Below are 25,099 nucleotides of genomic sequence, written 5' to 3' on the forward strand. Positions count from 1 at the left end.
CAACGCCTTTGTTTTCCATTACAAGCTAAAAAATATTCCCTTTTTAACCACATGGAGATGGTATTGGGCTGTAAGGAAACTATAATGTTAACAGTGATGTTACCATATGCTTTATGGAAATGATTTGCAAGAGTAGGGCTGTAATTGAAGCAACTGCATGATATGCCAACTAATTCACATAATTAATCACAATTAATTGCATAAATCAATATTTGCTCGGAAACGTCCCCAAATGAAGATCACTTAAAGAAAGAGGAGTGAATCCAATTATAAGTGGCCTAATAAGGCAATATATTGTTATTGCATTTGTATTACACTTTTAAAATGCTGTGTCAGTTTAAACACAGTTCAACTTAAAAAATCATGACTTGTTTTTAATATTCACACTAAACTGACTGCTTATAGAATTTCACATAAACTTGCAAGTATGTAAACAAGCAACTTTCTATTGCAATTTTTAAACAGGCTTTTAAACATTATCTATGAAAGACCATTTCTATATATTTCCAGCTTTTTTCTGTATTTCAGATGAAAAAGTTAAAAAAAAGTGAGACATGAACTTGCAAAAAACTCAAAATTGCCAGATAAAAATGTGCAATTCTGAGAAAAAAGAAGTCAGAATTGAACTGAAAATGAACATTTGCTGTTAATTACTCACTCCCAGGCCAGCCAAGATATAGGTGACTTTTTTTCTTCAGTAGGTGATTCATAAAATTTAAGTCAATAGCAACTGTAACTTTAAGAGTTCAAAAAAGCATATATAGGCTACAAAAAAAAAAAAGAAAAATCCGTAGCTCCTGACAATATATTATGGTCTTATGAAGCGAAACGATTGATCTGTGCAAGAAACTAAACATTATTACCTGTAATCCAGAGCCTCGGGCAAACGAGGAAATCCATTTCTTATCTGTGAACTGGTTCTTTTGTTTACGTAATCATGTAATGTATATGCAATAATGTTATTAAAGCATCAAATAATGATGTGAAATGTGGATGTTTTACATGTTTAAAGTATATAAAGTGAATAAACTAATCTTCATCAGCTCCCCTTTTTTACATAAATAACGAGAACCCATAAAAACGTTGATTTGGCCCTTTCATTCACTCACACACGCTCATATCAGCGAACTAAATCAGTTCATTCATCACAGGAACAGATACACCGCTAGTAGGATTCAGACGATTCAGTCCAATGTGTTGAACTGGTTCAACTAGTTCACTAAAAAGAACCGGTTCAAAAGAATGATTCGTTCGTGAACTGTTTGCCTGAGGCTCTGGATTACAGCTAATAATGTTCAGTTTCTTGCACAGAGCAATCGTTTCACTTCATAAGACCTTAATATATCGTCAGGAGCCATGGGTTTTCATTTTGTGTCGCCTGTATATGCTTTTTGATTCTCAAAATGACGGTAGCCATTGACTTGCATTTGATGAATCACTAAAGATCACGCTTTCAGCTAAAAATCTTCTTTACTGTTTTACTGAAGAAAAACAAACTTCTTGGACGGCCTGAGGGTGAGTAAATTGACAGCAAATGTTCATTTTTAGACAAACTATCCCTTTAATATTTCTGACAGCTCCTAATATGTCAGAGATTCGCTCACCTCTCCGTCCACCAGCATCAGACCCAAACCACACGCTGCTCTCTGCAGCTCCAGCACAAACACATCGTCTTCTCCGGTCTCACTCTCCTCACTCTCACCTACAAACACACACACGAGCAGCTCCGGTTCACAAAGCTGACATGCACGGCACTGATGGAGACTGAAAGCACAGAGCGTCCCGTCACCTTCCTCCGGTCTGACGGTGGAGGTGTGCTGGTGTGAATCCGTGTCGGAGTCCGTCAGCTCCAGGTTCTGTGGCGTGTTCGGCGGGGTCAGTAAACACGACGGGTCCAGCGCCGGATGGGCCACATCTTCATTATGAAGCTCAAGATTCTGAAGCTTTTTGGTTAAAAGAGCTTCACATGAGCCCAGGTCACTCACTCCAGTGTGAGGAGTCACCATCTCTGTGTGACCCACCTCCAGATGAGCTTTGGGGTGAAGCTCCATCTTCGTGAGCTTGGCCTCCATCGGCACTGCAGAGACGAGCTGTAATGTCAGCAAAAAAAGTTTGTTAAGAAAATATAAATATTACTATAATAATTAAATAAATGTAAATATATTAAATCAACTCTAAATGAAAAAATTTAATTAGAAAATGAAAAAAATATATATTTAAAATATTAAAACAAACCTATTTTATTTTAGCACAAGCAACATTTCATTTTCATGTAGTTTAACTTCATGCACTAAAATAACTCAATCTAAAACTGAAATAAAAATTTATAAAACCTCGACATATATTCTTAAAAATTAAACTAATACAAATGACAAAAACATGACAAAATACTAAAACTTAAATGAAAATGAAAACAGAAAATAAAAATTAAAATAAAACTATAAAAATAAAAAACTATAAAGTATCTAAATTGTACTAAAATTAAAGCTGAAATCAAATTAAAAACTATAGACATTTAAGAAAAAAAAATACTTTAACTGAAATTAAAATGAAAACAGAAACAAATATTAATAAAAATATTGGAAAAAATCATTTAAAATATTAAGAAAAATTATAATAGTATTTTAAAAATACTAAAATAACTCTGGTACTAAAATAACTAAAACTAAACTGGAAATTACATATTAATAAATTAATATTTTGAATTAAATTTTATTTTATATTTTCCCTGTTTATTTTAAATTTGTTTTAGTTTAAAAATATTAGTACTTCTGTTTGTGGTTTTGTAATTTTTAGAATTTTTTTATATATATATATATATATATATATATATATATATATATATATATATATTCTAAAAGTACTAAAAATACAAAATCTAATTTAGTGAAACTGAATTTAGGTAAATTTAGTAAAAGAATTTGTAAAATAAAACTTAATTCATAATATTAATAAAAACTATAATAATATCTCAGTGATACTAAAATAACTGCATTAAATGAGCCATTAATTGGACAAGCATATGAAATATTAATATTTTGTTATGTAACAGAATAAAATATTATGACTTAAAATAATATTTGAAATGTAATAAAAATATATCTAAAACCGGAGGTGCGCACCCGAGGTGGTTCTGGGGTATGTGGGGCTGATTCTGGGTCTGTGATAGTTCTGATGAATCTCTGAAAGCGGTCCAGCTGTCTAATGAGCTCCGTCTCACTGATTGCTGTTTTCAGCTGCAGTATGAAGCCATCGGCAGGAAGGATGAGAGGAGGATGCTGATCGAAGCTCTCCAGGATATCAGCTGTAGATGCCAGAAACATCAGCGTTCATGTTCACTCCTCCACAGAAATCACTTGAAGGCATGTTAAAGTGTTATGAGAATATGTACCGGTTGCGAGCACGGCGCTGGCCTCGTCGCTGGACGGTGTCCACGCTGCAGGACAGGAGCGCCGCGGCTCGTACTCTCTCAGTATGTGATGGAGCTGAGCCGCGTTCAGAGACGGGAACTCCATCCGCAGAGCCTTCCACGACATCTACACACAAACACCTCATCATCACACATGACAGTAACTGTTCTCCACCCTGAATTATATTAGAAATCATCTGATTTCAAGCAGTAAACACAGCTGCGTAACAGTGAATACAGTGCATTTTATAATAGCATCTCTTATTATTCTTTTGTGATAAGACATGAAGTTACAGAGAAGCATGACTTTATGCATATAATGCCCCACTTTATCACAAATAAGACTTGATATGTCATAGTTAAATATTAAATAATACAAAGGATTTTATTATGTTATTGTGGGTCAATGACAAGTTTATTCCAATTAATCACTCTAAAATATGCATTATTGCAATATTATATTATATATATGCATATATATATAGTTTAATTTTATATTTTATTTTTATATTTTAAATTTATTATATCGAAAATGTTTTTTTTATGGTTTCAATTTTATTTTTAATATAATATAATAATTATTTTCTGCATATAAAACCCACTTTATCACAAATAAGTCTTGATATACTGTATATAATTTATAAATTAAAACATATATATATATATATATATATATACACAACATTTATTATTTAAAATTTAAAATTTATATTTTATATATTTTCTTTTTATAAACATTCACATAGAAAATATTTTGTTTCACTGAAGAACTTCTTAAGATAACGATTGCATTAACCACTTAAATATATTTACATATTTAAAATAAATTTTATATATATATATATATATATATATATATATAAAATTATTAACATTAAACACTAATTACATGAAAAACCTATTATGATTTTTTTATTAATGTAGCAGTAGTAAGTTAGATGAAATGGATGTGTAAAAGTGTAGATGTAGTGAAAGAGAGGACATTTATTTCCATTAATTTTTAAAGCATAGCTGTTTGTCCGCACCATTCTGATCATTCCTGTTTTATTACACATGCATTCCTCTCTCATCACAATCTCCTCAGACATCAGGAGTTAGTTCAGGAGTTAGTGTGCAGCTCAGAAATAATTAACAGGAAGTATTACTCATTAAAGGATAAAGCTTCATGAACACAAGGACTCTTTCATGGTCACAGATAAAGATGCTGGATAAGCCACGTCTGTAAATGACATATGACAAATGATCCCGACGGGACGTCCCGCTAAAGAAACACTAACTATAGTCAGAGATGCTTAAGGCCTCATCGGCTCGTTTCACTCATCAGAATTCAGAAGTTAGGATCAGGTTTATCCCACCTCGGTTATCATCAGATGGAACAAATGATATTTCAATATTGTTAGTATTTAAATACAGGTTTTGTTTCGATGACACTACAACCAATTTTTACATTTTTTTTTAACTCTACATATTTTACAGTCATTAATTAGAATAATTTTTTTATAATAAAATCCGTTGTATTGTTTGATATTTAACTACTGTACATACATAATATATTTAAAATAATAAATATTTATAAATGTATATTATAAATGGTGTGCAATTCCTCTTCATCCCTTATCTAAATTCTAAAGTTTTATTGATGTAATCTAGTTCAATGAATGAATTTTTCTGCATGAAAACAATAAAATAATTTAGATGAGTCTGGTCTGAGGGAACAGAAGCAGGACCTGCAGAAGGTTTTCCTTCGGTGTGGCCAGCAGATTGACGGCCGAGGAGAGCTTGAGCAGGTAAGTGTGAGCCAGATCCGCGAGTCCGGCTCCGTGAGCCCAGTCCATCAGCAGATCCAGATTGGCCCTGACCTGGACTCCACAGGACCAGCAGTAAAACGCTCCTCCGGACCCTTCACACGAGAGCAGCGGTCACATGAGATGAGCGGACGAGATGAAACACCTGAACACCTGAACTCACTCACCTCTCTCCATCAGCAGGTTGAAGAGCAGAGCGTTGATGAAGAAGAAGAGGTAGGAGAAGAGCTGCGTGCTGATGTCCGGATGCACGTCAAACGCTCGGAGCAGACGCAGACTCTGACTGCAGACGTCCAGCACACGTCTGACCTGCGCCGACACCTGCAGCTGCCCGCTGTCGGAGAACGCATGACTGTCCAGAACACCGGGGAGAAGCGGGTACAGCATCTGACCAAACACACACACACACCTCAGTCACATGAGCCCAGGAGAACACACCGCTCCTGATGCTGATTGGTCCATTCTGATGAACAGCATCCATACTGAACAACTGCTGACCTTAACCTTCCTACAGTAACCCTCAGAGTTAATAATAATACAATTCTATAGCAAACTAAAACTAAAACCACAAAAAAAATAAATGAAAACACAAATAAATAAATACATTTATTTAATAAATACATACATACATACATAAATAATTCAGCTAGTGGCCAAAGCAACATTTCTCATTCTTAAGGGTTAGTTCATTCAAAAATGTACCAATACATTAACAGAAAATTTTCATTTTTAGGTGAACTATATCTTTAATTTAGATATTAATAATTAAAAAAAATATATTTTTTAAATTTAATAAAATTAATAAAACATTGATATACTATAGATAGATAGATAGATAGATAGATAGATATAATAGATATAATAATATATAGACAAAGGCTACTGAAAATGACAAATGACACAACAAAAACTACTAAATCTTTAATTAAAAATGAAAATGGAAAATATAACAATAAAAAAACTGATTCAAAATAATAATCAAACTTATAAAAATATCTCAGTGATACTAAAAGAGCAATGAACCTTAGCAGTGATGACATGTCAAGGTGGTCACAAGGATTTTAATCTCATTTATAAATAATCTCACATTTTAATAGCTAAAATAAATCTGCATTTAGTTTTGTGAAAGGTTTTATTTAATTTATTTTATATTTAATTTAATTTAATTTTTATTTGATTTCTTTTCTGTCTAGTTGATTGTGTGCCCTAACTGTCTCCTTTTTGCTGATTTTTACTGTGGAAAAATAATAAATTCAAACTAATCTGAATCAATATTAAAAATGTTTATCTCCATATTTATATGTCAAATAGCTGAAAGATTCTCTTTGGGTGGAATTTAAATATTTTAATAATTTGCAGTAATTTTCATACTTTTTATACAATGCCAAATAAAGGCCAGATAATTTATGTAATCTCTTCTTTATATGTATATATATATATATATATATATATATTATTCATATTTCATTTTAATATTTCATATGCATGTAAATAATAAATTATAGCTGCACTTAATGAACTTTGTTCATTTTAAATAAAACCTTTTTTTAAACCTTATTTTAAAGGCATAAGGCTTCGGCCTACACCTTTTTCGGTAATTATGTTTACTTATTTATTTTGTGAAACGTTGTCTGTGAGGACCGAAAAAAAATTATTGATTGATTGATTGATTGAAACAGTTTTTATTTTTGGATTTTCTTTTTAATTTTTATTATTTATTGATTTTTATCTTTAATATTTATTTTATATATATATATATATACAGTATATATATATATATATATTAATAATTGATTATTAATTCTATAGCTATTTTAGTGCATCAGGTTAAACTAAATGAAAATGTCATCTCTTTTAGCAGCGCCTATATTCTAATAATTCATTGTTTAGGTCGTGCCCCTTTTAAAGTTCATTCCTGGCCGTATCTAAAAGACAAGACAGTCCATATACATCTTATCATCAACAAAGCAGGATGAACTTCCACGATCTTGCATCCTTCCTGCAATTCTTCATGCTTTAAGAGCCTAAAACAGACCCGAAACAACTGGAATAAAGCTGCTGATTGTCTGGAGAGAGATAAAGCACATGTGTTTGCTATTCTCTGACATCTCTGTTGCTAACAGCTCTCTATAATTGAGCAGTAAGCGTGTACGTGAACGCATCTGCAGCTGGCAGCAGTGATATACAGTCGGGGAATCACTGAAAGAGAGTCTGTGTTGAAGACGTTCAGCCCACGTCCTCCATCTCAATGTGCCACACATCACAATAACACAAAGCTGGCTTTGTTCTGTGTAATTGTGTGCAGACGGCTGGATCCCGGCATATGTATGGATTCTCAGGGAGACGTCTCTCTCGCGCGCTGACACCAGTTTGGCAGCCGCCGGCCGCTCTGGCAGCTCCGTCTCCAAACAGCAGAAAATATCCACCCAAAACCATGAAGGAAAAACTGAGACACACAACCAAACTGCTTCCCACTGAAACAGAGATTCATCTACAAGCGCTTTCAATGGTCACAATGACATAGTAAAGTGGTCATAACGAGATTTCATAACAGTCCAGTTATTAACTTTAGCAATAAGCTGATTCATTTAAATCTAAATTGCTTGACATCCCTATTTTATAGAGCTAAAAAAACTGCACATGAAATGTTTATGAAAATGTTTAATTTAAATTAATTAATTAAATTTTTTATCTTATTAAATTTTTATTTCTGTTTTTTTTTTTTGCATTGCATTGCATCTTCCATCTTCTTATTGGCAATATTCCCTGTAAAGCTGATTTGGAACAGTTTTATTAAAACATTATATTCATGCATATATTGAAAACATTATAGACAGGTTTATTTCTAATTGTTTGACAACCCTAATTAAAAAAAAAAAAAAAACTGCACATGAAAAGTTTTATGAAAATGGTTATATTTTAATACTGTTTTATTTTAGTTTAGTTTAGTGTTTTTATTTATAATGTATCTTCCATCCAGAGTCATTTTAGCATTATTCAGATATTATTATAGTTTTTATCAATTTTTAATTCATTAGTTTTTATTTTAATATTTTATATTTTAGTTCAAGTTTTCGTATTTTTGCAGTGTTCATAAATAAAATTATTTATTTATAAATGTGTCTTTATATGTTATTAATGTTTTAATTCATTTTTATTTCAGTTTTAGTTTTAGTTATTTTAGTACATCATCAAAATAAACTAAAGGAAAATGAGAAATCTCAACTGAAATAAAATATATTTTTTAATATATTTTTTTATTTTCATTTCAGTTAATGTTTATTTTATTTCAAGTAACGGAAATGCGTTTTTAGTTTCAGTTAATGATAATAACCCTGCTTCCATTTTTTCTTTGTCACTCTGCTCTGTGCAAAGTTGAAGTGATTACTGAAATACTGAGAAAAATTAATTTGAATTGAATGTAAAATGTTTCTCTGCAGCAAACACTGACTGAATGCAAACGAAATCTGTTGTGTCCAGCGCTGGGAATCACCAGCAAACGTGTTTTATTAGTTTAAGTCCAGCAGCTGTTTCCTTCTCGGCGAGATCGAATCACTCAAAACCTCCACAGAGAGAACACAGCCTGTTATTGTAGCCGTAAAACATCAGTTTGCTTTCCAACCGGCCGTGTTTGTTTTTGATTTAATTTTCCTTCTGAAAATATTGAGCTCATAATGGAGCGCTGGCACCGTGTGAGAACAGAACGAGACGTTTGCCAAGCTTTTAAAGTATAAAATGCCATTTACAGAAGAACGGATGGTTTGTGCCACCGATACAAACCACACGACTTAATCATTTCCACTCTCAATAAATGCCAATCAATAAAAACATCAATAAAAATGACTTTTTCTCAGAATCTAAATGTTAGGATGAAAACGTCTTCTCTCAAGGAAATTTCCCACGACTCCAACTAGCTTTTGAATTTACTTTATTGCACGCTTGAAATTATTATCGTTATAATGAATGCAATTAGTCGAGGTTAACTGATTAAATAAATGAACCTGTGTGGTTTGGCCTTAATTCATACGTGTCTCTTTATATATTCAAACACAACCCTATTGAACATCAGAGATTGAATTTGTTTGCATGAAGACGGATGAAATGCCTCCAGCTTGTTTCATTTATTGTCGGCCGTGAATTCGCTTCACATTCCAACAAACCAATTTACTTTTTCCACAGAAAAGCCTCATCAAAACGTTGGACGTTATATTGCACTAAATCAAATCACACCCATATAAACAGCCTCTCTTTCCACGGCAAACAATCTCTAAGAACAAAGATGAATTATAATTTCCCAAAGGGCGAGACATTGGAGGATTTTCCCATGCAGAATACAAATCAATCCCAAAGCCCGGCTTTGCCAAACGAGGATGTCTGAACACTGAATTAAAGTCTATGAGAAACGAACCTGTAGCTATTCAGCAGAATCACGGCAGCTTATGAAATATAACTGAGGACACTTTTAATCATTTCAAGACTTGAAGTCATAGGGTGAGGTTGAAAGAAGTCTTTCTGCTCACCAAGGCTGCATTTATTTAACATAACTGTTTTCTATACAGTATATGTGAATATGTTGTAAAATGTAATTTATTATTGTGTATTTTCAGCATCATTACTCCAGTCTTCAGTGTCACACGATCCTTCAGAAATCATTCTAATATGCTGATTTGCTGCTCAAGAAACATTTCGGATTATTATCAATGTTGAAAACAGTTGTGCTGCACAATATTTTTGTGGAAAATATAATACATTTTATTTTTCAGGACTCACAGATGAATAGAACGTTCAAGAGAACAGCACATTAGAAATGTCTTTACTGGCACTTCTGATCAATTTAATGCGTAAAAGTGTTAATTTCTTAATACTTAATAAATCAAAAAATATAAAGAGATGAATATAAATTTGGTCTTTACATGAATTCCTTTGTAAAACTAATTTAATTAAATAGTATGAGTTTTTTTTTTTTTTAATGGGTGAGTTTGAGCAGACTGAACGATAAGAAAGCATGTCATACCAAACTGAATGGAATAAAGGTTATTTCTCTGGTTATGCTCTCAGATCCAAAATAAAAGCACAGACTTGTTCAGCAGCAGAAACGCTGAACTCTCTATAATTCTCTTCAGTCACTCAACAGCAAACAGCACTTGCTTTACTCTGCGCTAAAACAGAAGAGGAACTCTCTGCAGTAACTCATATCAGTGCATTTCACCAAAACCAAAAGATCCTGACAGGATTCAAACAAACTTTTTACAGGTTGCAAGCAAGCTTATTATTTTTAACTATAAACTATTTCATTTATTTATGTGTTTGTTTTTAAAAACAATAAAAAATCTTGGTCAAAAGAAAAAAACTATTAGTAAAATTAAAAATAAAACCTTTATAAAATAAAATAAGGTAAAAATAAAAGAATTTAAACTTTAACTGAAACAAAACATAAAAACAGACCTTTTATTTTAATTAAGTAGGCCTAATTAATTGCTAGTTGACTGGGTTACATATCTCATTTTCATTTAGCTTAAATTGGTATACTAAAATAACTAAAACTGAAAGAAAATGTAATAAAAAACGATATAGGCATATTAAAAAAAGAGATAAAAATAAAATAATAATAATAAAAATAACCAAAGCACACAAATTAAAATATAAAAATAAAATTCTAAATATTAACAAAAAACATCTGCAAATGTAACAAAAGCACATACAGTGGGAAGCCACTAGTGAAAATGATATGAAGATCACATACACGTACTGTATGATACACTAGATTCATTCATTCATGTTCACGAGCCAAAGAGGTCCATCAAGGTCAGATGCAGCAAAGACATCTGGAAGCACTTGAGATCAGCGCTGCAGTTCACAAAGCCGCAGTTTCTCTGGGCTGCTAACCTGTGTTATTCATCATTCAAACCGGCTCACGAGCTAAAGCTAGAGTCCTATTATTTTTCTTAAGCACAATCTGTATTTCCATCAAGTTGAGTACACGTAACGTATACGGTTTTGCGGTGTAAAGAAAGATTTTGACCCCATTTCACTGCATTTACATTGAATTCACTCAAACATTGTGCCACATTTCAGCACATTCATCTATGGATATTGTAGATAAATCTATTTTCTAAATGCATAATAGATCTTATTGTGAACGGGTTATCCGTGCATATGTCTTCTCTCTGGGGACAAATGCAGGATTTCTTAAATTGTACAGTGCTCCTAAGCTCCGCCCCCGCATGCTCACTCCTCATCTGCATACTTGCTTGAGAGCCACGCCCACATCTCAACATCCAATCAACAATCCGATGCATAGAACCAAGTCCCGCCCTGCATTTTTTCGTTTTTTTAATAATCCGTTACACTCGAATGTGTCACAATACGGAAGAAAAAATCTGTTGCTATTTCCTTTTGTTGAGACTTTAACCAGTCTCTGTCTGTGCTTGTATATTTAATATACTGCTGAGAATTTCTTCAAAATGTCTTTTGTGCTAAACAGATGTAGTAACTAACAACTGAAACTGAAATGACAATGAATTAAAATTATACAGACTATTTATATTATATTATATATAAAGCATACATAAAATCACAAAAATTACTAAAGTTAAAATGAAAACAGAAAATATAAAAAATTTAATTCAAAATATTAATGTAAAATATTATCTCAATTATACTAAAATAACACTGGTCTTAAGTATGTATCTAAATAAAAATAAAATAAAAATAATATACATATTAAAAATTACAAAACTTTAACTAAAAGTAAAATAAAAAAGAAAATATTAAAAAAACTAAATTAAAATATTATTAATAAAAACTTTAATAGTATCTCAATCATACTCAAATAAAACTGGTTACAAGTACTACTAATGTATCTTCTTTCTGGTTCTTTGTGTTAAATTGATGTACTAAAATAGCTAAAACCAAAATAAAAATAAAATAAAAAAAATTCTATACACATTTTTTTTTTTAAATTAAAAAAACAAAAACACTAAAATTAAGAAGAAAAAAAGTATCACAATAATAGTAAAATACTACTGGTCAAGTACTGCTTATATATAAATTGATGTATAAATGTATCAATTGTTAAATTGATACATTAAAATAACTGAAAAATAATAGAGATTAGTAAAAGCTAGTAAAAATGTCAAAAACACACAAAAAAATTCCCCAAACTTGAACTAAAATTAATTTAAATTGATAAACTCATGTACTAAAATAGCTAAAACTGAAAGAAATCTGTTCCACAGAAGAAATAAAGTCAAACAGCTTTTGAATAACTGATGACAGAATGATCGTTTTTGGATGAAACCTTCGTTTAAGCGTGCAGAAGGCCTGACCTTGGTGAGATAGTAGACACATTGCTGGAAGGTGAACATCAGGACCTCCTCCAGGACCGTCATGGCCTCCTCACTGGCCGAGCGCACGGAGGAGAGCCGCAGCTCCAGCACCGCTGGAATATAACCACAGACACGCAAAGATACTGAATCTGAACGCATACATCACATTATTCACATCAGCACTGACTGAATTACCAATGCAGTCTTCCTCCTCCTCCTCCTCCTCCTGAGAGACTCCGTGCAGCAGACGAGGAACCTCCTGGTGGATGAAGTGAAGGATCTGGACGGAGTTGGACATCCAGAGGACCAGCGGCTCCAGACCCCGGATCAGTCTGTCAGCGCCAGAAGGCCAGTCTGCCGCGTCTGACTCACTTCTGCTTGTGTCAGGAGAGCGAGGAAAATCTGGTTTTAATGTACGCCGTGTCTAAGATATTGAATTTTAATTCCTCTGGTTACAAAATGATGCGAAACGAGTTCCTGATCTTACATTTCAGGCTGCAAAGCTGCGAGTTCCTTTGCCTTTTCCTGTATTAAAGTATAAAAAATACAGTACAGTTACAATGCAAAATACGGAAGACTAAAAATGTCTAATGACTGGCTGCAAAAGTATTCAAATTAGGCTTGGGCGGTAATACGGTAATATGGTATACCACGGGATCTAAAAATAGCAACGGTATCAGTTTCAATACCGTTATACCGTCATAAAAAACAATGCACTTATATAGGAGACCAGGATTAAATATTAAATATAATTTATTTAATGCCTAAAAATGCATATGCTTGGTTGTCATCACGTGACAGCGTGGAGGAGAAAGAGAGAGAGGGGGAAAGATGGCGAGTCGCGCACCAAGTAACCTGGTCTCGAAAAAGAACACAACTTCTGCAGTTTGGCAGTATTTCGGTTTCGACCGAACGAGAAGGGAGAGGCGGTAACACGGACGAGGCAATTTGCAAATTGTGCAACAAAAGGTGACCGCGAGAGATGGAAATAACTCGAACCTAAGGTCGCATATCTGAAACCACCATCCACTCACACTGCTGCGAGGATGGACCCGAGTTCACTCAGTGCAACAGTTTCAACGCCTCCGATGCAGGACCAACAACATCTAGGTCCACCGACAGCCGCTTTGCAATACTTTTTATAATATGGATGTTTATGTTAATTCAACTCTGGTTGACTGTTGTGGGTCTATTTGCACTTTTTTTATAAGCTGCTCTTTGTTATTAAAAGTTGTTCAGGCGGTGTGATTTAATTTAATTGATTTGTGTGCGCGTCTCTGCGCAAAAACTGTTCTGGATGTTTATGTTAATTTAATTCTGTTTGACTGTTGTATTTGCACTTTTTTCTAAACTGCTATTTGTTGCTAATAAAAGTTGTTAATATTGTTGTGCATGTTATTTTGTTATTGTTTCAGTATTAGTGTTTGGTATTCAGTTTCTGAACGGTTTAGGCACAAGCCAACAGTTTGGTGACACTGTCTGAGCCTTATGTCATAATTTTTTTATTATTCACGGTAATACCGTATACCGAGGTAAAATAGGGAGGAGGTTTGACGGTATCAAAATTTGGATACCGCCCAAGCCTAATTCAAATGCTGTCATTCACTGACTCTCATGTCGCTCAAATCCATGTTTGGCTACTTTCTATCTTACACAGAACGTCTGAAGTCTGTTTTCCATGCAGTTACAAGCATTTAAGTTTCTAAAAGGATGTAAAAGCACCATAATAGTCATTACGCTTGACTCATACACTATATAACAAGTTACACTGTAGTAGTTACAGTGCTTGAATTCAAAGTGATAGGCCTAGTTTATCCAAAAAAAAATTTAATTTTGTGATCATTTGCTCACTCTCATGTCATTCAAAGCCCATACGACTTTATTTCTTTTGCAGAACCCAAAAGAGTATATTTAGTATAATGTTGGTACTGTAAGAAAACAGTTTTGGTTCCCATCGGCTTCCATTGTGTTTTATGTCCATACTATGGAAGTCAATGGGAAATGTATGGAAGCCCGTTTCCGCCACTGAATAAAAAAATAAAAAAGGTTATTGCGACTTTTTATCTCGCAATTCCGACTTTTTTTCTCACAATTCTGACTTTTTTTCAGAGTCAGTCACTGATTCTTTCAAAACGTTGATTCAGTCAGGAATTAAACAAGTGGCTGTCTTTATGAGTGAGTCATTGAATTGTTCACTGAACTGATTCATTTAACACACTGATTGATTTAGGAAGTAATCACAAAATAATCCATAATAAAACATGCCTCACACGACTGAATGAAAGCCTCATGTAGCGATTTGATGCGTTTTTGTAAGAAAAATATCTATACTTAAAACGTTATAAACACTTTTCTCTCACTTCCGCTAACTGTTGTACGTGGAAGTCGTTCCGGCAGAAGACGTAGGACGTAGGCATAGCGCATGCACCGGTGATTCGTGACTAACACGGAGGAGAGCAAAACAAAATGCCAGTCACGAATTAGAAGCACGAAACGAGGATTTGTAAAGAAAAATGTCAGAGGATTTCGATATAAGCCGAGAGGAGACTGGTTTTCCTTTGCTAAAGTAAGGAAACTTTGCTTCCTTTGCTCCTGTAAACAAACTCGCGAGACTAGCATATCTCCCAGGTGCGTGAGTCAACGGCTTCCGCGTACGACAGATACCAGAAGTGAGAGAAAAGTGTTTTTCTTACAAAAACGCATCAAATTGCTACAGGAGGCCTTTATTCACCCCCCGGAGCCGTGTGAGGCACGTTTTATTATGGATGAATGTGCTTTATTGCACTTCTTTTGGACTGTTGAACAAAAACACCCACCCACTGCCATTATAAAGCTTGGAAGAGCAAGAACAATTTTTAATATTGCTCCGATTGGATTCATCTGAAAAAAGAAAGTCATATACACCTAGGATGCCTCGAGGGTGAGTAAAACATGGGCTAATTTTCATGCTTTTACATATTATTGAAAAACTGTTGAATCAATTACCTTCAACAAAACTAAAAATCATTAACAAGACCTTTGTCTAAAAATATATTCAGCAGATATTCATTTATTCAGTTCTTTCTTCTGTTGAACACAAAAGAAGATTTTTGAAGAGCCAAACAGTTGCTGGTAGCCATTGACTTGCATTGTATTTTTTCCGTATTATGGAAGTCAGTGGCTACAGTCAGCTGTTTGGTTACCAACATTCTTCAAAACATCTTTTTTTGTGTTCAACAGAAGACAGAAACTCATAAAAGTTTGGAACAACATGAGGGTGAGTAAATCATAACAGAATGTTTATTTTTGGGTGAACCGTCCCTTTAATCATATTCCGGTTATATTGTGGTTGCATTTCCTCTCAACATTATGGTAAATCCAAACACTGGCCGAAAGACAAACAATCGCTTGAAATGAAATGACTCAGTAAACTTACCCATACGATGGTCTGCAGCTCGTTGGCCATCTGTAGCAGCAGCCGCCGGAGAGCCGGCATTGAGAAGTGAGCGGCGGACTGCTGGAGACACAAACACAGCAAGAAGGCCGCGGTCAGTTTGTGTGCGGCCGGATCCCGCTCCACCACACTGAAGATCTCCTTCAGGACCCTGGACTCATGCTCCACGTCATACGGCAGAACCAGCTCTGCTCCATCCACGTCTCTGAAGCAGGTTCTTGCTCTCACGCAAGATTTACAGAGAGGAGGCCGTCTGCTCGTCTGAGCCACCTCTGCAGGGGTCGCGACCTTTGGACAGGTGGGGTCTTTATACATGAAGAGGTAATGATCGCCCAGTGCGATGACGTCTCCTGACTGCAGCTCCACCTCGTGCTTGACGACTGCTCCGTTCCGCTTGACCTTTGCTCTGTCGAGGGGTTTCAGTCGGGTCTCGGTCCCGGACCGTCCGGCCGCTGAGGCCCGAGTGATGTCCAGACGCCGGACGCTGCAGTGATCGGACAGAAGATCAGGAGCCCAGAGATTCATGCGATCGGCATCGCTCTCAGTCTCACTGTGAGGTTCTTCAACGTGGCGTCCGAATATTGTGCAGCTATTGATCAGGGCATAGATGACAAAATCCTGCGGAGGGAATGAAACACATTCACTGCATGAGTTATAAACTTCTAGATGTTTTGGGAAGATCTAAATATTCTTAGTATGTCAACATTACAAGAATCTATAATCATTTGGACTCTGATCCACTTATCTAACTGTAATATATGTTATTTCAGGAATCCACAACTGAACAAACCACAAACAAGTAAACAATCTTTAGTCTTTGTCATGCATTAGAAAAGTGTCAACCCACTAAAACTGAAATCTTATGTTTAATTGTTGTCTTAAATGCGTAAAAACTCCGTAAATAAATAAATAATAATAAAAAAAATTATAGCCTGCAGTGATGCTTTTATTGCACTTTTTGGACCACTTTAATTTTATTACTGATAAGGAAAATTGAAACTGAGTGAAAATCAAGTAAAAATGAAAAAGGTTATTCAGAGTCAAATGTTAAATGAACGGAGAAAGCAATGTGATTATTATTATTATTATTATTATTAGTATCAAGATGTTATAAATAATTATGAAAACTTTTTATAGTGTATTATTTCATTTTAAGATTTAAACTGATTTTAACTGATTTTAAGTCAACTTTTTATACATATATTTTTATATTATATATATATACAGTATATATAATTAAAAATAATAATAAATAAATAAAAAAAAAAAAATATATATATATATATATATATATATATATATATATATATATATATATATATATATATATATAGTAGTAATAATAAATAAGATGTAATAAATAATAATGAATTTTTCATTTTTACATTGACCCATTTTATGCAGTATTATACATATGAAGTCAAAATTTTATTTTTCAAAAACATTTAGAATATTATTATTGCCATTTTAAAATAATAACTATAATTAATAATAATAATAATTTGTAAATAATAATAAAAACTTTTTTACAGTGCACCATTTCATGTGGTAATAATAAATTGTTTTACTGAGATCAAAAATATGATTTTTTAAAAAACTATAATATTATTTTTAACTTTTTAAATGATTACAGTATCATTAATAATAGTAATGTCCACAGTTTGAGCATTCCTGTTTCTTGAATAGTAGAGCGTGGCACAATCAATGCCAAGGTTTGATTCCCAGGAACAGACTGGCATCTGTTAGATGGATGTAGAGTATAATAATAATCATTACACACATGTGAAGTTAACATGTAGAGTGTTTGTGCGCACTCGTGTGTTTGATCATTTACGGTTGTCATCACACACAGCTAATCTGACAGGAAGTGTGCCCACCCTTCGAACGCTCCGCTTTGGACACTCCACTTCCTGTCCAGCGTGAACACTAGGCCTGTTTTTGCATACGTGTTCATTTTTCATGCCATTTTTCCTCTGTTTGGCACACTCTGTTATTTTCAAAATGGAATCGAAGGGATGTGGGATCATTTTTTTCCATGGTTCATTGACGTCACCTGTGTTGTATTATCCAGTGTAAAGGGAGTGAATCTTTGTGATGGTAAGATTGACAATTTTGATCACCGACTGAATTGTTTTCCTAAAACAAACCAAATGACAGAAAATCCCTGTAATTCTGTAGTTTAACATCAATGGTTTATGTCTAACATCATAAAACATCATGCTGAAGTCTCAAATTGCTATAAAAGCTGGAATTGTGGTGCAAAAACCCCTTGTGAAAAAGAAGTACTCTTTAATATATTTTCAAAAAGAGTTATGGAAATAATATACTTTAAATTAATATGTTTTCAGAGACTTAATTTCATGTTATTTATAATTAAATGAAAATAATTCATAGTTTAAATTAATATTACAAACCCGATTCCAAAAAAGTTGGGACACTGTACAAATTGTGAATAAAAAAGGAATGCAATAATTTACAAATCTCATAAACTTATATTTTATTCACAATAGAATATAGATAACATATCAAATGTTGAAAGTGAGACATTTTGAAATGTCATGCCAAATATTGGCTCATTTTGGATTTCATGAGAGCTACACATTCCAAAAAAGTTGGGACAGGTAGCAATAAGAGGACGGAAAAGTTAAATGTACATATAAGGAACAGCTGGAGGACCAATTTGCAACTTATTAGGTCAATTGGCAACATGATTGGGTATAAAAAGAGCCTCTCAGAGTGGCAGTGTCTCTCAGAAGTCAAGATGGGAAGAGGATCACCAATTCCTCCAATGCTGCAGCGAAAAATAGTGGAGCAATATCAGAAAGGAGTTACTCAGAGAAAAATTGCAAAGAGTTTGAAGTTATCATCAGCTACAGTGCATAATATCATCCAAAGATTCAGAGAATCTGGAACAATCTCTGTGCGTAAGGGTCAAGGCCGGAAAACCATACTGGATGCCCGTGATCTTCGGGCCCTTAGACGGCACTGCATCACATACAGGAATGCTAATGTAATGGAAATCACAACATGGGCTCAGGAATACTTCCAGAAAACATTGTCGGTGAACACAATCCACCGTGCCATTCGCCGTTGCCGGCTAAAACTCTAGGTCAAAAAAGAAGCCATATCTAAACATGATCCAGAAGCACAGGCGTTTTCTCTGGGCCAAGGCTCATTTAAAATGGACTGTGGCAAAGTGGAAAACTGTTCTGTGGTCAGACGAATCAAAATTTGAAGTTCTTTTTGGAAAACTGGGACGGCATGTCATCCGGACTAAAGAGGACAAGGACAACCCAAGTTGTTATCAGCGCTCAGTTCAGAAGCCTGCATCTCTGATGGTATGGGGTTGCATGAGTGCGTGTGGCATGTGCAGCTTACACATCTGGAAAGGCACCATCAATGCTGAAAGGTTATAAAAAGAAGAGGGGATGCCACACAGTGGTAAACATGTGTTGATGCCATGAAATTTAAAATCAACTTATTTTCCCCTTAAAATGATATTTTCTCAGTTTAAACATTTGATATGTCATCTATGTTGTATTCTGAATAAAATATTGAAATTTGAAACTTCCACATCATTGCATTCTGTTTTTATTCACAATTTGTACAGTGTCCCAACTTTTTTGGAATCAGGTTTGTATTTGTAATTACACATTTCTAATGATTTATTTGTAATTTATGATGTATTTGATGTAATGATCATTTGTAATTAAGTACATTTAAATATATTAACTTTAATCTAATCTTAAATAGTTAAAATTATAATAAATTATTTTACATGAACTTGATTATGTTAGTCAATACATCAAACAAAGTGTACTTCTTCAATGCACAACAAATCATTATTAAATCTCTGCTTTAGTGTGTTAAGAAGCAATCATAAAAAAATGTCTCTCTTTAAGTCACTTAAGTAGCCTTTTATTTCATTAATATTTTATTATCTGCAAGTACAGGTTTTTTTTAAATATACTTTTAAGTTTTGAAGTACACTACAAGTGCTTATTTAATACAATTAAGTGCACTTCTTTTTCTATTTTCCTAAAAACTGTCCTTGGAAAATTGGAGTACTGTATGTTTTATAACAAAATACAATTTCTACAAAATTTTACTGTTATTACAGTTTCTTTATAATTAATTGTCAACTTTACTAGCAATTTCTGATTGAAAACTGTTTCCACATCCATTTTTCAATGCAGGTAAAAGAAAGTCATTTGAGCTAAATCTGATATTGAATAATTTGATTTGTATGGAAAAAAGTAAAAAGTATAATTTTGACTTTTTTTCCTCACGATTACATGTTTATATCACACAAACCTGAGAAAAATGAGAGAGTCAGAATGAGAGATGTGAGACAAAAAGCTGCAATTACCTTTTTTTATTTTGTATTCATTGGAGGAAATAAGCTTCCATAGATTTCGCTTCCAACAAATAGCAAAAGCAATTGCAACTTGTCACACTATGGGGGGATCTAAAATATGGTCATGCAGAATAAGGCATTAATATGTGCTTCATAAGGACTAATAAACAGCCAATATGCTAGCATAATATTAACATGTTGCTAGCATGCTGTCAACATGTTTCTGGCATGATTAACATGTTGCTAGCATGTTTTAGCATGATTAGCATTTTCCTATTATGTTTCTAGCATGATTAGCATGTCTTTAGCATGTTTTTAGCATGTTGCTATCATATTTCTAGCATGATTAGCATGTTATTAGCATGCTGCTAATATGTTTAGCAAAATTTTCTAGCATGCTTTTAGCATACTTAGCATGTTGCTATCAATTTTTGCATGATTAACATGTTGCTAGCATGTTTCTAGCATGATTAGCAGGTTGTTGGTATGTTTTAGCATGATTGGCATGTTACTAGCATGTTGTTAGCATGTTTTTAACATGATTAGCATGTTTGCTAGAATGTTTTTAACATTATTAGCATGCTGGAATGTTTTAGCATTATTAACATGTTGCTAGCATGTTTTTAGCATGATTAGCATGTTGTTAACAGTATGTTTTAGTATGTTGCTAGCATGATTTAGCATGCTATGATATTCAGACAGTCCGAAATTCTCGTCCAAAATTATGTTAAAAAATGAATATGACCTCACGTTGTGTTGATCACGTTTACACACTGCCTCCAAATATTCGTCCGTCATAAAAAAATTTGGATCAGGTTTGATCTTCTGCGTTTTCGCATCCAAAGCAAGCATAACGAATACAAAACCCCCTGAAAAAAACGCATATGCAAATTTCATACTCTGTATGTACGGACCTTTATTGTACAAAAGTTTTGACCCCACCAATGGAAGTCTATGGGACCTTTAGTAGTTTTGATCATCTGTTTAACAAAAATTGTAAGTTCGACCAGTTATAAAGATATAGCAACCCGAGTCAGACCAGTCTAAAGGTGATTGTAGTTTAAAAGCTCTAGGAGGTTAAATAGTAGATCAGTAAATTGACTTTCTCAAGCCAACTTAAATATGCAGCACTGATAACAACTACATGCCACTGAATTCCTGAAACAGTGTTACGTGTGTTTGATGGGCTGGACAGACAGACAGACGCAGCGGTGAAGTGAGCGAGAGGGAGGAGCAGCACAGATATAGTGTGAGTCTGTCCTACCTGTCTGTAACTGAAGCCCTGCAGAAGCAGGAAGTACGGGAAGTCCAGAGGCGGGTGAATGGAATACTGTGTGGCGCTGTCATCGCTGCTTTCCGTCTCCTCCCGTTCATTAGCAGGACACTGTGTTGCTTTGTCGGCCTCGGGATCCTCCTCCTGCGTTCGCGCCGTACAGGTGCTTTGAGCTTCAGCTGTCAGATCCGTGTCACTGAGACTCTTAAACAGATTGTGTCGGCCGTCCACGGCGTCGTCACTCACGCATACGTCCAGCGGCACGGATTTCCCTCTGGAGCGTGTCTTCTGCAGCTTACGTGCCTGTGCGTTTATACCTGGAGAAGATGTTAAAGAAGATGCAGATGAGTTTGTTTCTACATCAAGATTTGGAGAAATGTAGCATTGCATCACTTGCTCACCAATGGATGCTCTGCAGTGAATGGGTGCCGTCAGAATGAGAGTCCAAACAGCTGATAAAAACATCACAATAATCCACACCACTCCAGTCCATCAGTTAATGTCTTGAGAAAACAAAAGCAGTGTGTTTGTAAGAAACAAATCCATCAAGACGTTTTTAACTAACAAATGAGTCCATAATCCATAATAACGCTTCCTCCAGTGAAAAAGTGGTCTGGTCTGAATCAGGAGAGAAATCTGCACAGATCAAGCATCGTTTAAAAGCCAAAACAGTCCAAAACAAATATGCGTGTGGATTTTGATGCGAGAGACAACAGGAGATGGACTTTTTCACTGGAGGAAGCGTTATTATGGATTAGGGATTATTGTGATGTTTTTATCAGCTGTTTGGACTCTCATTCTGACGGCACCCATTCACTGCAGAGGATCTGTTGGTGAACAAGTGATTCAATGCTACATTTCTCCAAATCTGATGACAAAACTAACCTGAGGGTGTGTAAATTTTCAGCAAATGTTCATTTTTGGGTGAACTAATCCTTTATTTATATGCAAGCCCAATCACAGTTTATTTGCAAACAGATGTAAGAAAGACAGCAAATTGCAATTCAATATGCAAATATTAGCTTACGCCAAATCAAAATTGTGGGTTAAATTTTAAATGCTGAACATTCTGATCTGAGTCAATAGGTTTTCAAGTTCAGGAAACCAAAATGATTGATGAACAAATTGACAGTTTAATTTCAGAAGATTAATACTTGTGTTAACTGTTTGGGCTTTAGAACAACCATAACCAGTAATATAAATACAGTGCTGCCTTGCAAACTGTTTAATACAACTTTAACTTAACTTTAAACAACTTTAACTTTAACTTTATTGTCAGTTTATAAGTTGGCAAGAGCTAATTAAAATAAAATAAAAATGGCAGGGCTTTCTGCATATCAAAATTGAACAATTATCTGGTAGTGGTAGTAAATATCTGGTTTCTTGTCTTGCTAAAATCACAAAATTGTCTGTAGGCAGGAAGGACAAGCGCCTACAGTAAGATGGAAAATGTAAACCGGTCAAAATGGTCGGTTTCAGTCGTAACAGTAAAACACATCTTTAATGCAAATGTGATTATGCAGGAGGAATCATGTCGAGGTATACCAGCGGTCACAGTGTCCTGGTCTTTAGAGTTGTTTTCTTCTACAGTGGCTTTGCGCTGGATCTCAAAGCGTCGAGCGAATCCTTCTTTGGGTTTCCAGAGCGATTGCAGCAGCAGTGGCTTCTCATTGTCTCCCACCACACGAACACATTCGGTCCTCCAGCACTGGTTTCCAATACAGCCGATCACGTCACACAACACATAGTCATCAGCGTCTTCTTTGCTCAGGGAGTATCTGAAACAAACAGCAGAATAACTGATATGCATGAAATAATAGGATATATATTCATACTACTGTACAAAAGTTTGAGGTCACTTAGATTTCTTAATGTTATTCAAAGAACTCTATTCTGCTCACCAAAGCTGCATTTATTCAATCAAAAACAGTCAAAATTGTAAATCACAATTTAAAATAGCAGTTTTCTATGTGAATATATTGTAAAATGTAATTGATTGCTGTGATCAAAGCTGAATTTTCAGCTTCATTACTCCAGTCGTTCAGTGTCACATGATCCTTCAGAAATCATTCTAATATGCTGATTTGCTGCTCAAGAAACATTTCTGATTATTATCAATGTTGAAAACAGTTAAACAATTAAAGCCACAGTAAAACATTACAGACTAAGAAAAGCAGGCACTTTCAGGCACACACTCTAGCTGTAGAACTGTGAAAGAATGGAGAGATTCAGTATTTGAGTGCTGACGCAGCATTCGATCCAAAGTGGCTTCACCAAGGAATTCATTTTGCCTTGAATTTCAAACCAACTGAGACATTTGGTATGAAAACTTCTCATGCCATTACAATGGACTTTAACCAATGTGCACAAAGGCCGTTTTGTGCATTTACTTACATCCAAACCTTTAAGAAAGTCATCTGGACTTTTTGCTCAAATTAGCAGCTGCATTATGAATCTAAATATTGTCAAAATATTATTAGCCAAATTGAAATATTATTTCACACAACCCTGAATATATTTGAACCTTACATTTCCTGCTATGTAAGTCTTTTAGCTTTTACCCTGAAACCCTTTTATTAACTGTTGGTGTTAGGACACTTGGTGCTTTTTCCCTATTACATATTTCAGTAATCATCATAAGTTAGGTATCGTTTGAAAGCTTAAATACCAAAATGAAAACGTTTTTGAAATTAGATAATGCATTACCATGAAAACTGTTTAATTCCTCTTAGCAGGCAGTTTTCTCGTGGTGATCATAACATTGTATAAAAGTTACTAAAATGTTTCTTAAATCATTCCACTAACTTTATTTTTAACCCACAAAATGTAACATTATTTGACCCTTCATTTTCAATACTCTACGAATATTAAAATATTCAGTTTTATTGCTGTGATTATTAAATTATTTAAACATTACAAAAAACATTTCTTAGAATGTTCATGAAGTAAAAATAACATCACGAGGATGTTCAGAGAGTGTTGATCTCGGAATGTTTTCTCTAAACATTATGAGTGCGTAAAGTTATAAGAATGTTCCTAAAAAAACATGACTTTAAATAACATTTTTAAAAAGTTGTGAGAAGGGTTACCTGGAAATGTTATGACAGGACAACACTTCATAAAATCAGTGAAGTTAAACAAAACAAAAGCGGCAGACGTCTCATTTTTTGTGATATCAACTTCAAATTCGGAATACAACTTGGTTTGATATACGGCTTTGAATTTCTAACAGTTGTAGAGTCCATACTATTTGCGACAAAACCAGTCTTAAGTGTCAATTTTTCGAAATTGAGATTTATACATCATCTGAAAGCTGAATAAATAATCTTTCCATTGATGTATGGTTTGTTAGGATCGGACAATATTTGGCTGAGATACAACTATTTGAAAATCTGGAATCTGAGGAAGCAAAACAATCAAAATATTGAGAAAATCACCTTTAAAGTTGTCCAAATGAAGTTCTTAGCAATGCATATTACTAATCAAAAATTAAG

At 34.1% G+C, this 25,099-nt stretch overlaps 1 protein-coding gene across 2 annotated transcripts in view; it reads right to left on the reverse strand.

Moving 5' to 3' along the window:
* radil2b (Ras association and DIL domains 2b) overlaps positions 1-25,099 on the reverse strand; it is a 28,810-nt gene that overhangs the window by 909 nt on the left and 2,802 nt on the right. The window contains exons 1-13 of one of the 2 annotated variants that reach the window (XM_058794700.1): positions 23,151-23,278; positions 22,007-22,108; positions 21,597-21,922; positions 15,958-16,593; positions 13,030-13,067; positions 12,738-12,916; positions 12,543-12,655; positions 5,382-5,601; positions 5,137-5,309; positions 3,392-3,536; positions 3,123-3,304; positions 1,790-2,090; positions 1,605-1,702 (exon numbers count right to left, since the gene is read on the reverse strand). In XM_058794700.1, the coding sequence (XP_058650683.1) occupies positions 1,605-1,702; positions 1,790-2,090; positions 3,123-3,304; positions 3,392-3,536; positions 5,137-5,309; positions 5,382-5,601; positions 12,543-12,655; positions 12,738-12,916; positions 13,030-13,067; positions 15,958-16,593; positions 21,597-21,922; positions 22,007-22,070 (2,475 nt within the window). In that variant the 5' untranslated portion in view covers positions 22,071-22,108; positions 23,151-23,278. Of the gene's footprint in view, positions 1-1,604; positions 1,703-1,789; positions 2,091-3,122; positions 3,305-3,391; positions 3,537-5,136; positions 5,310-5,381; positions 5,602-12,542; positions 12,656-12,737; positions 12,917-13,029; positions 13,068-15,957; positions 16,594-21,596; positions 21,923-22,006; positions 22,109-23,150; positions 23,384-25,099 lie in introns of those variants that run through there. The other variant, XM_058794699.1, reaches the window with a different exon arrangement.

Source organism: Onychostoma macrolepis, chromosome 12, assembly GCF_012432095.1.
Source record: "Onychostoma macrolepis isolate SWU-2019 chromosome 12, ASM1243209v1, whole genome shotgun sequence".
Lineage (NCBI taxonomy): Eukaryota > Metazoa > Chordata > Actinopteri > Cypriniformes > Cyprinidae > Onychostoma > Onychostoma macrolepis.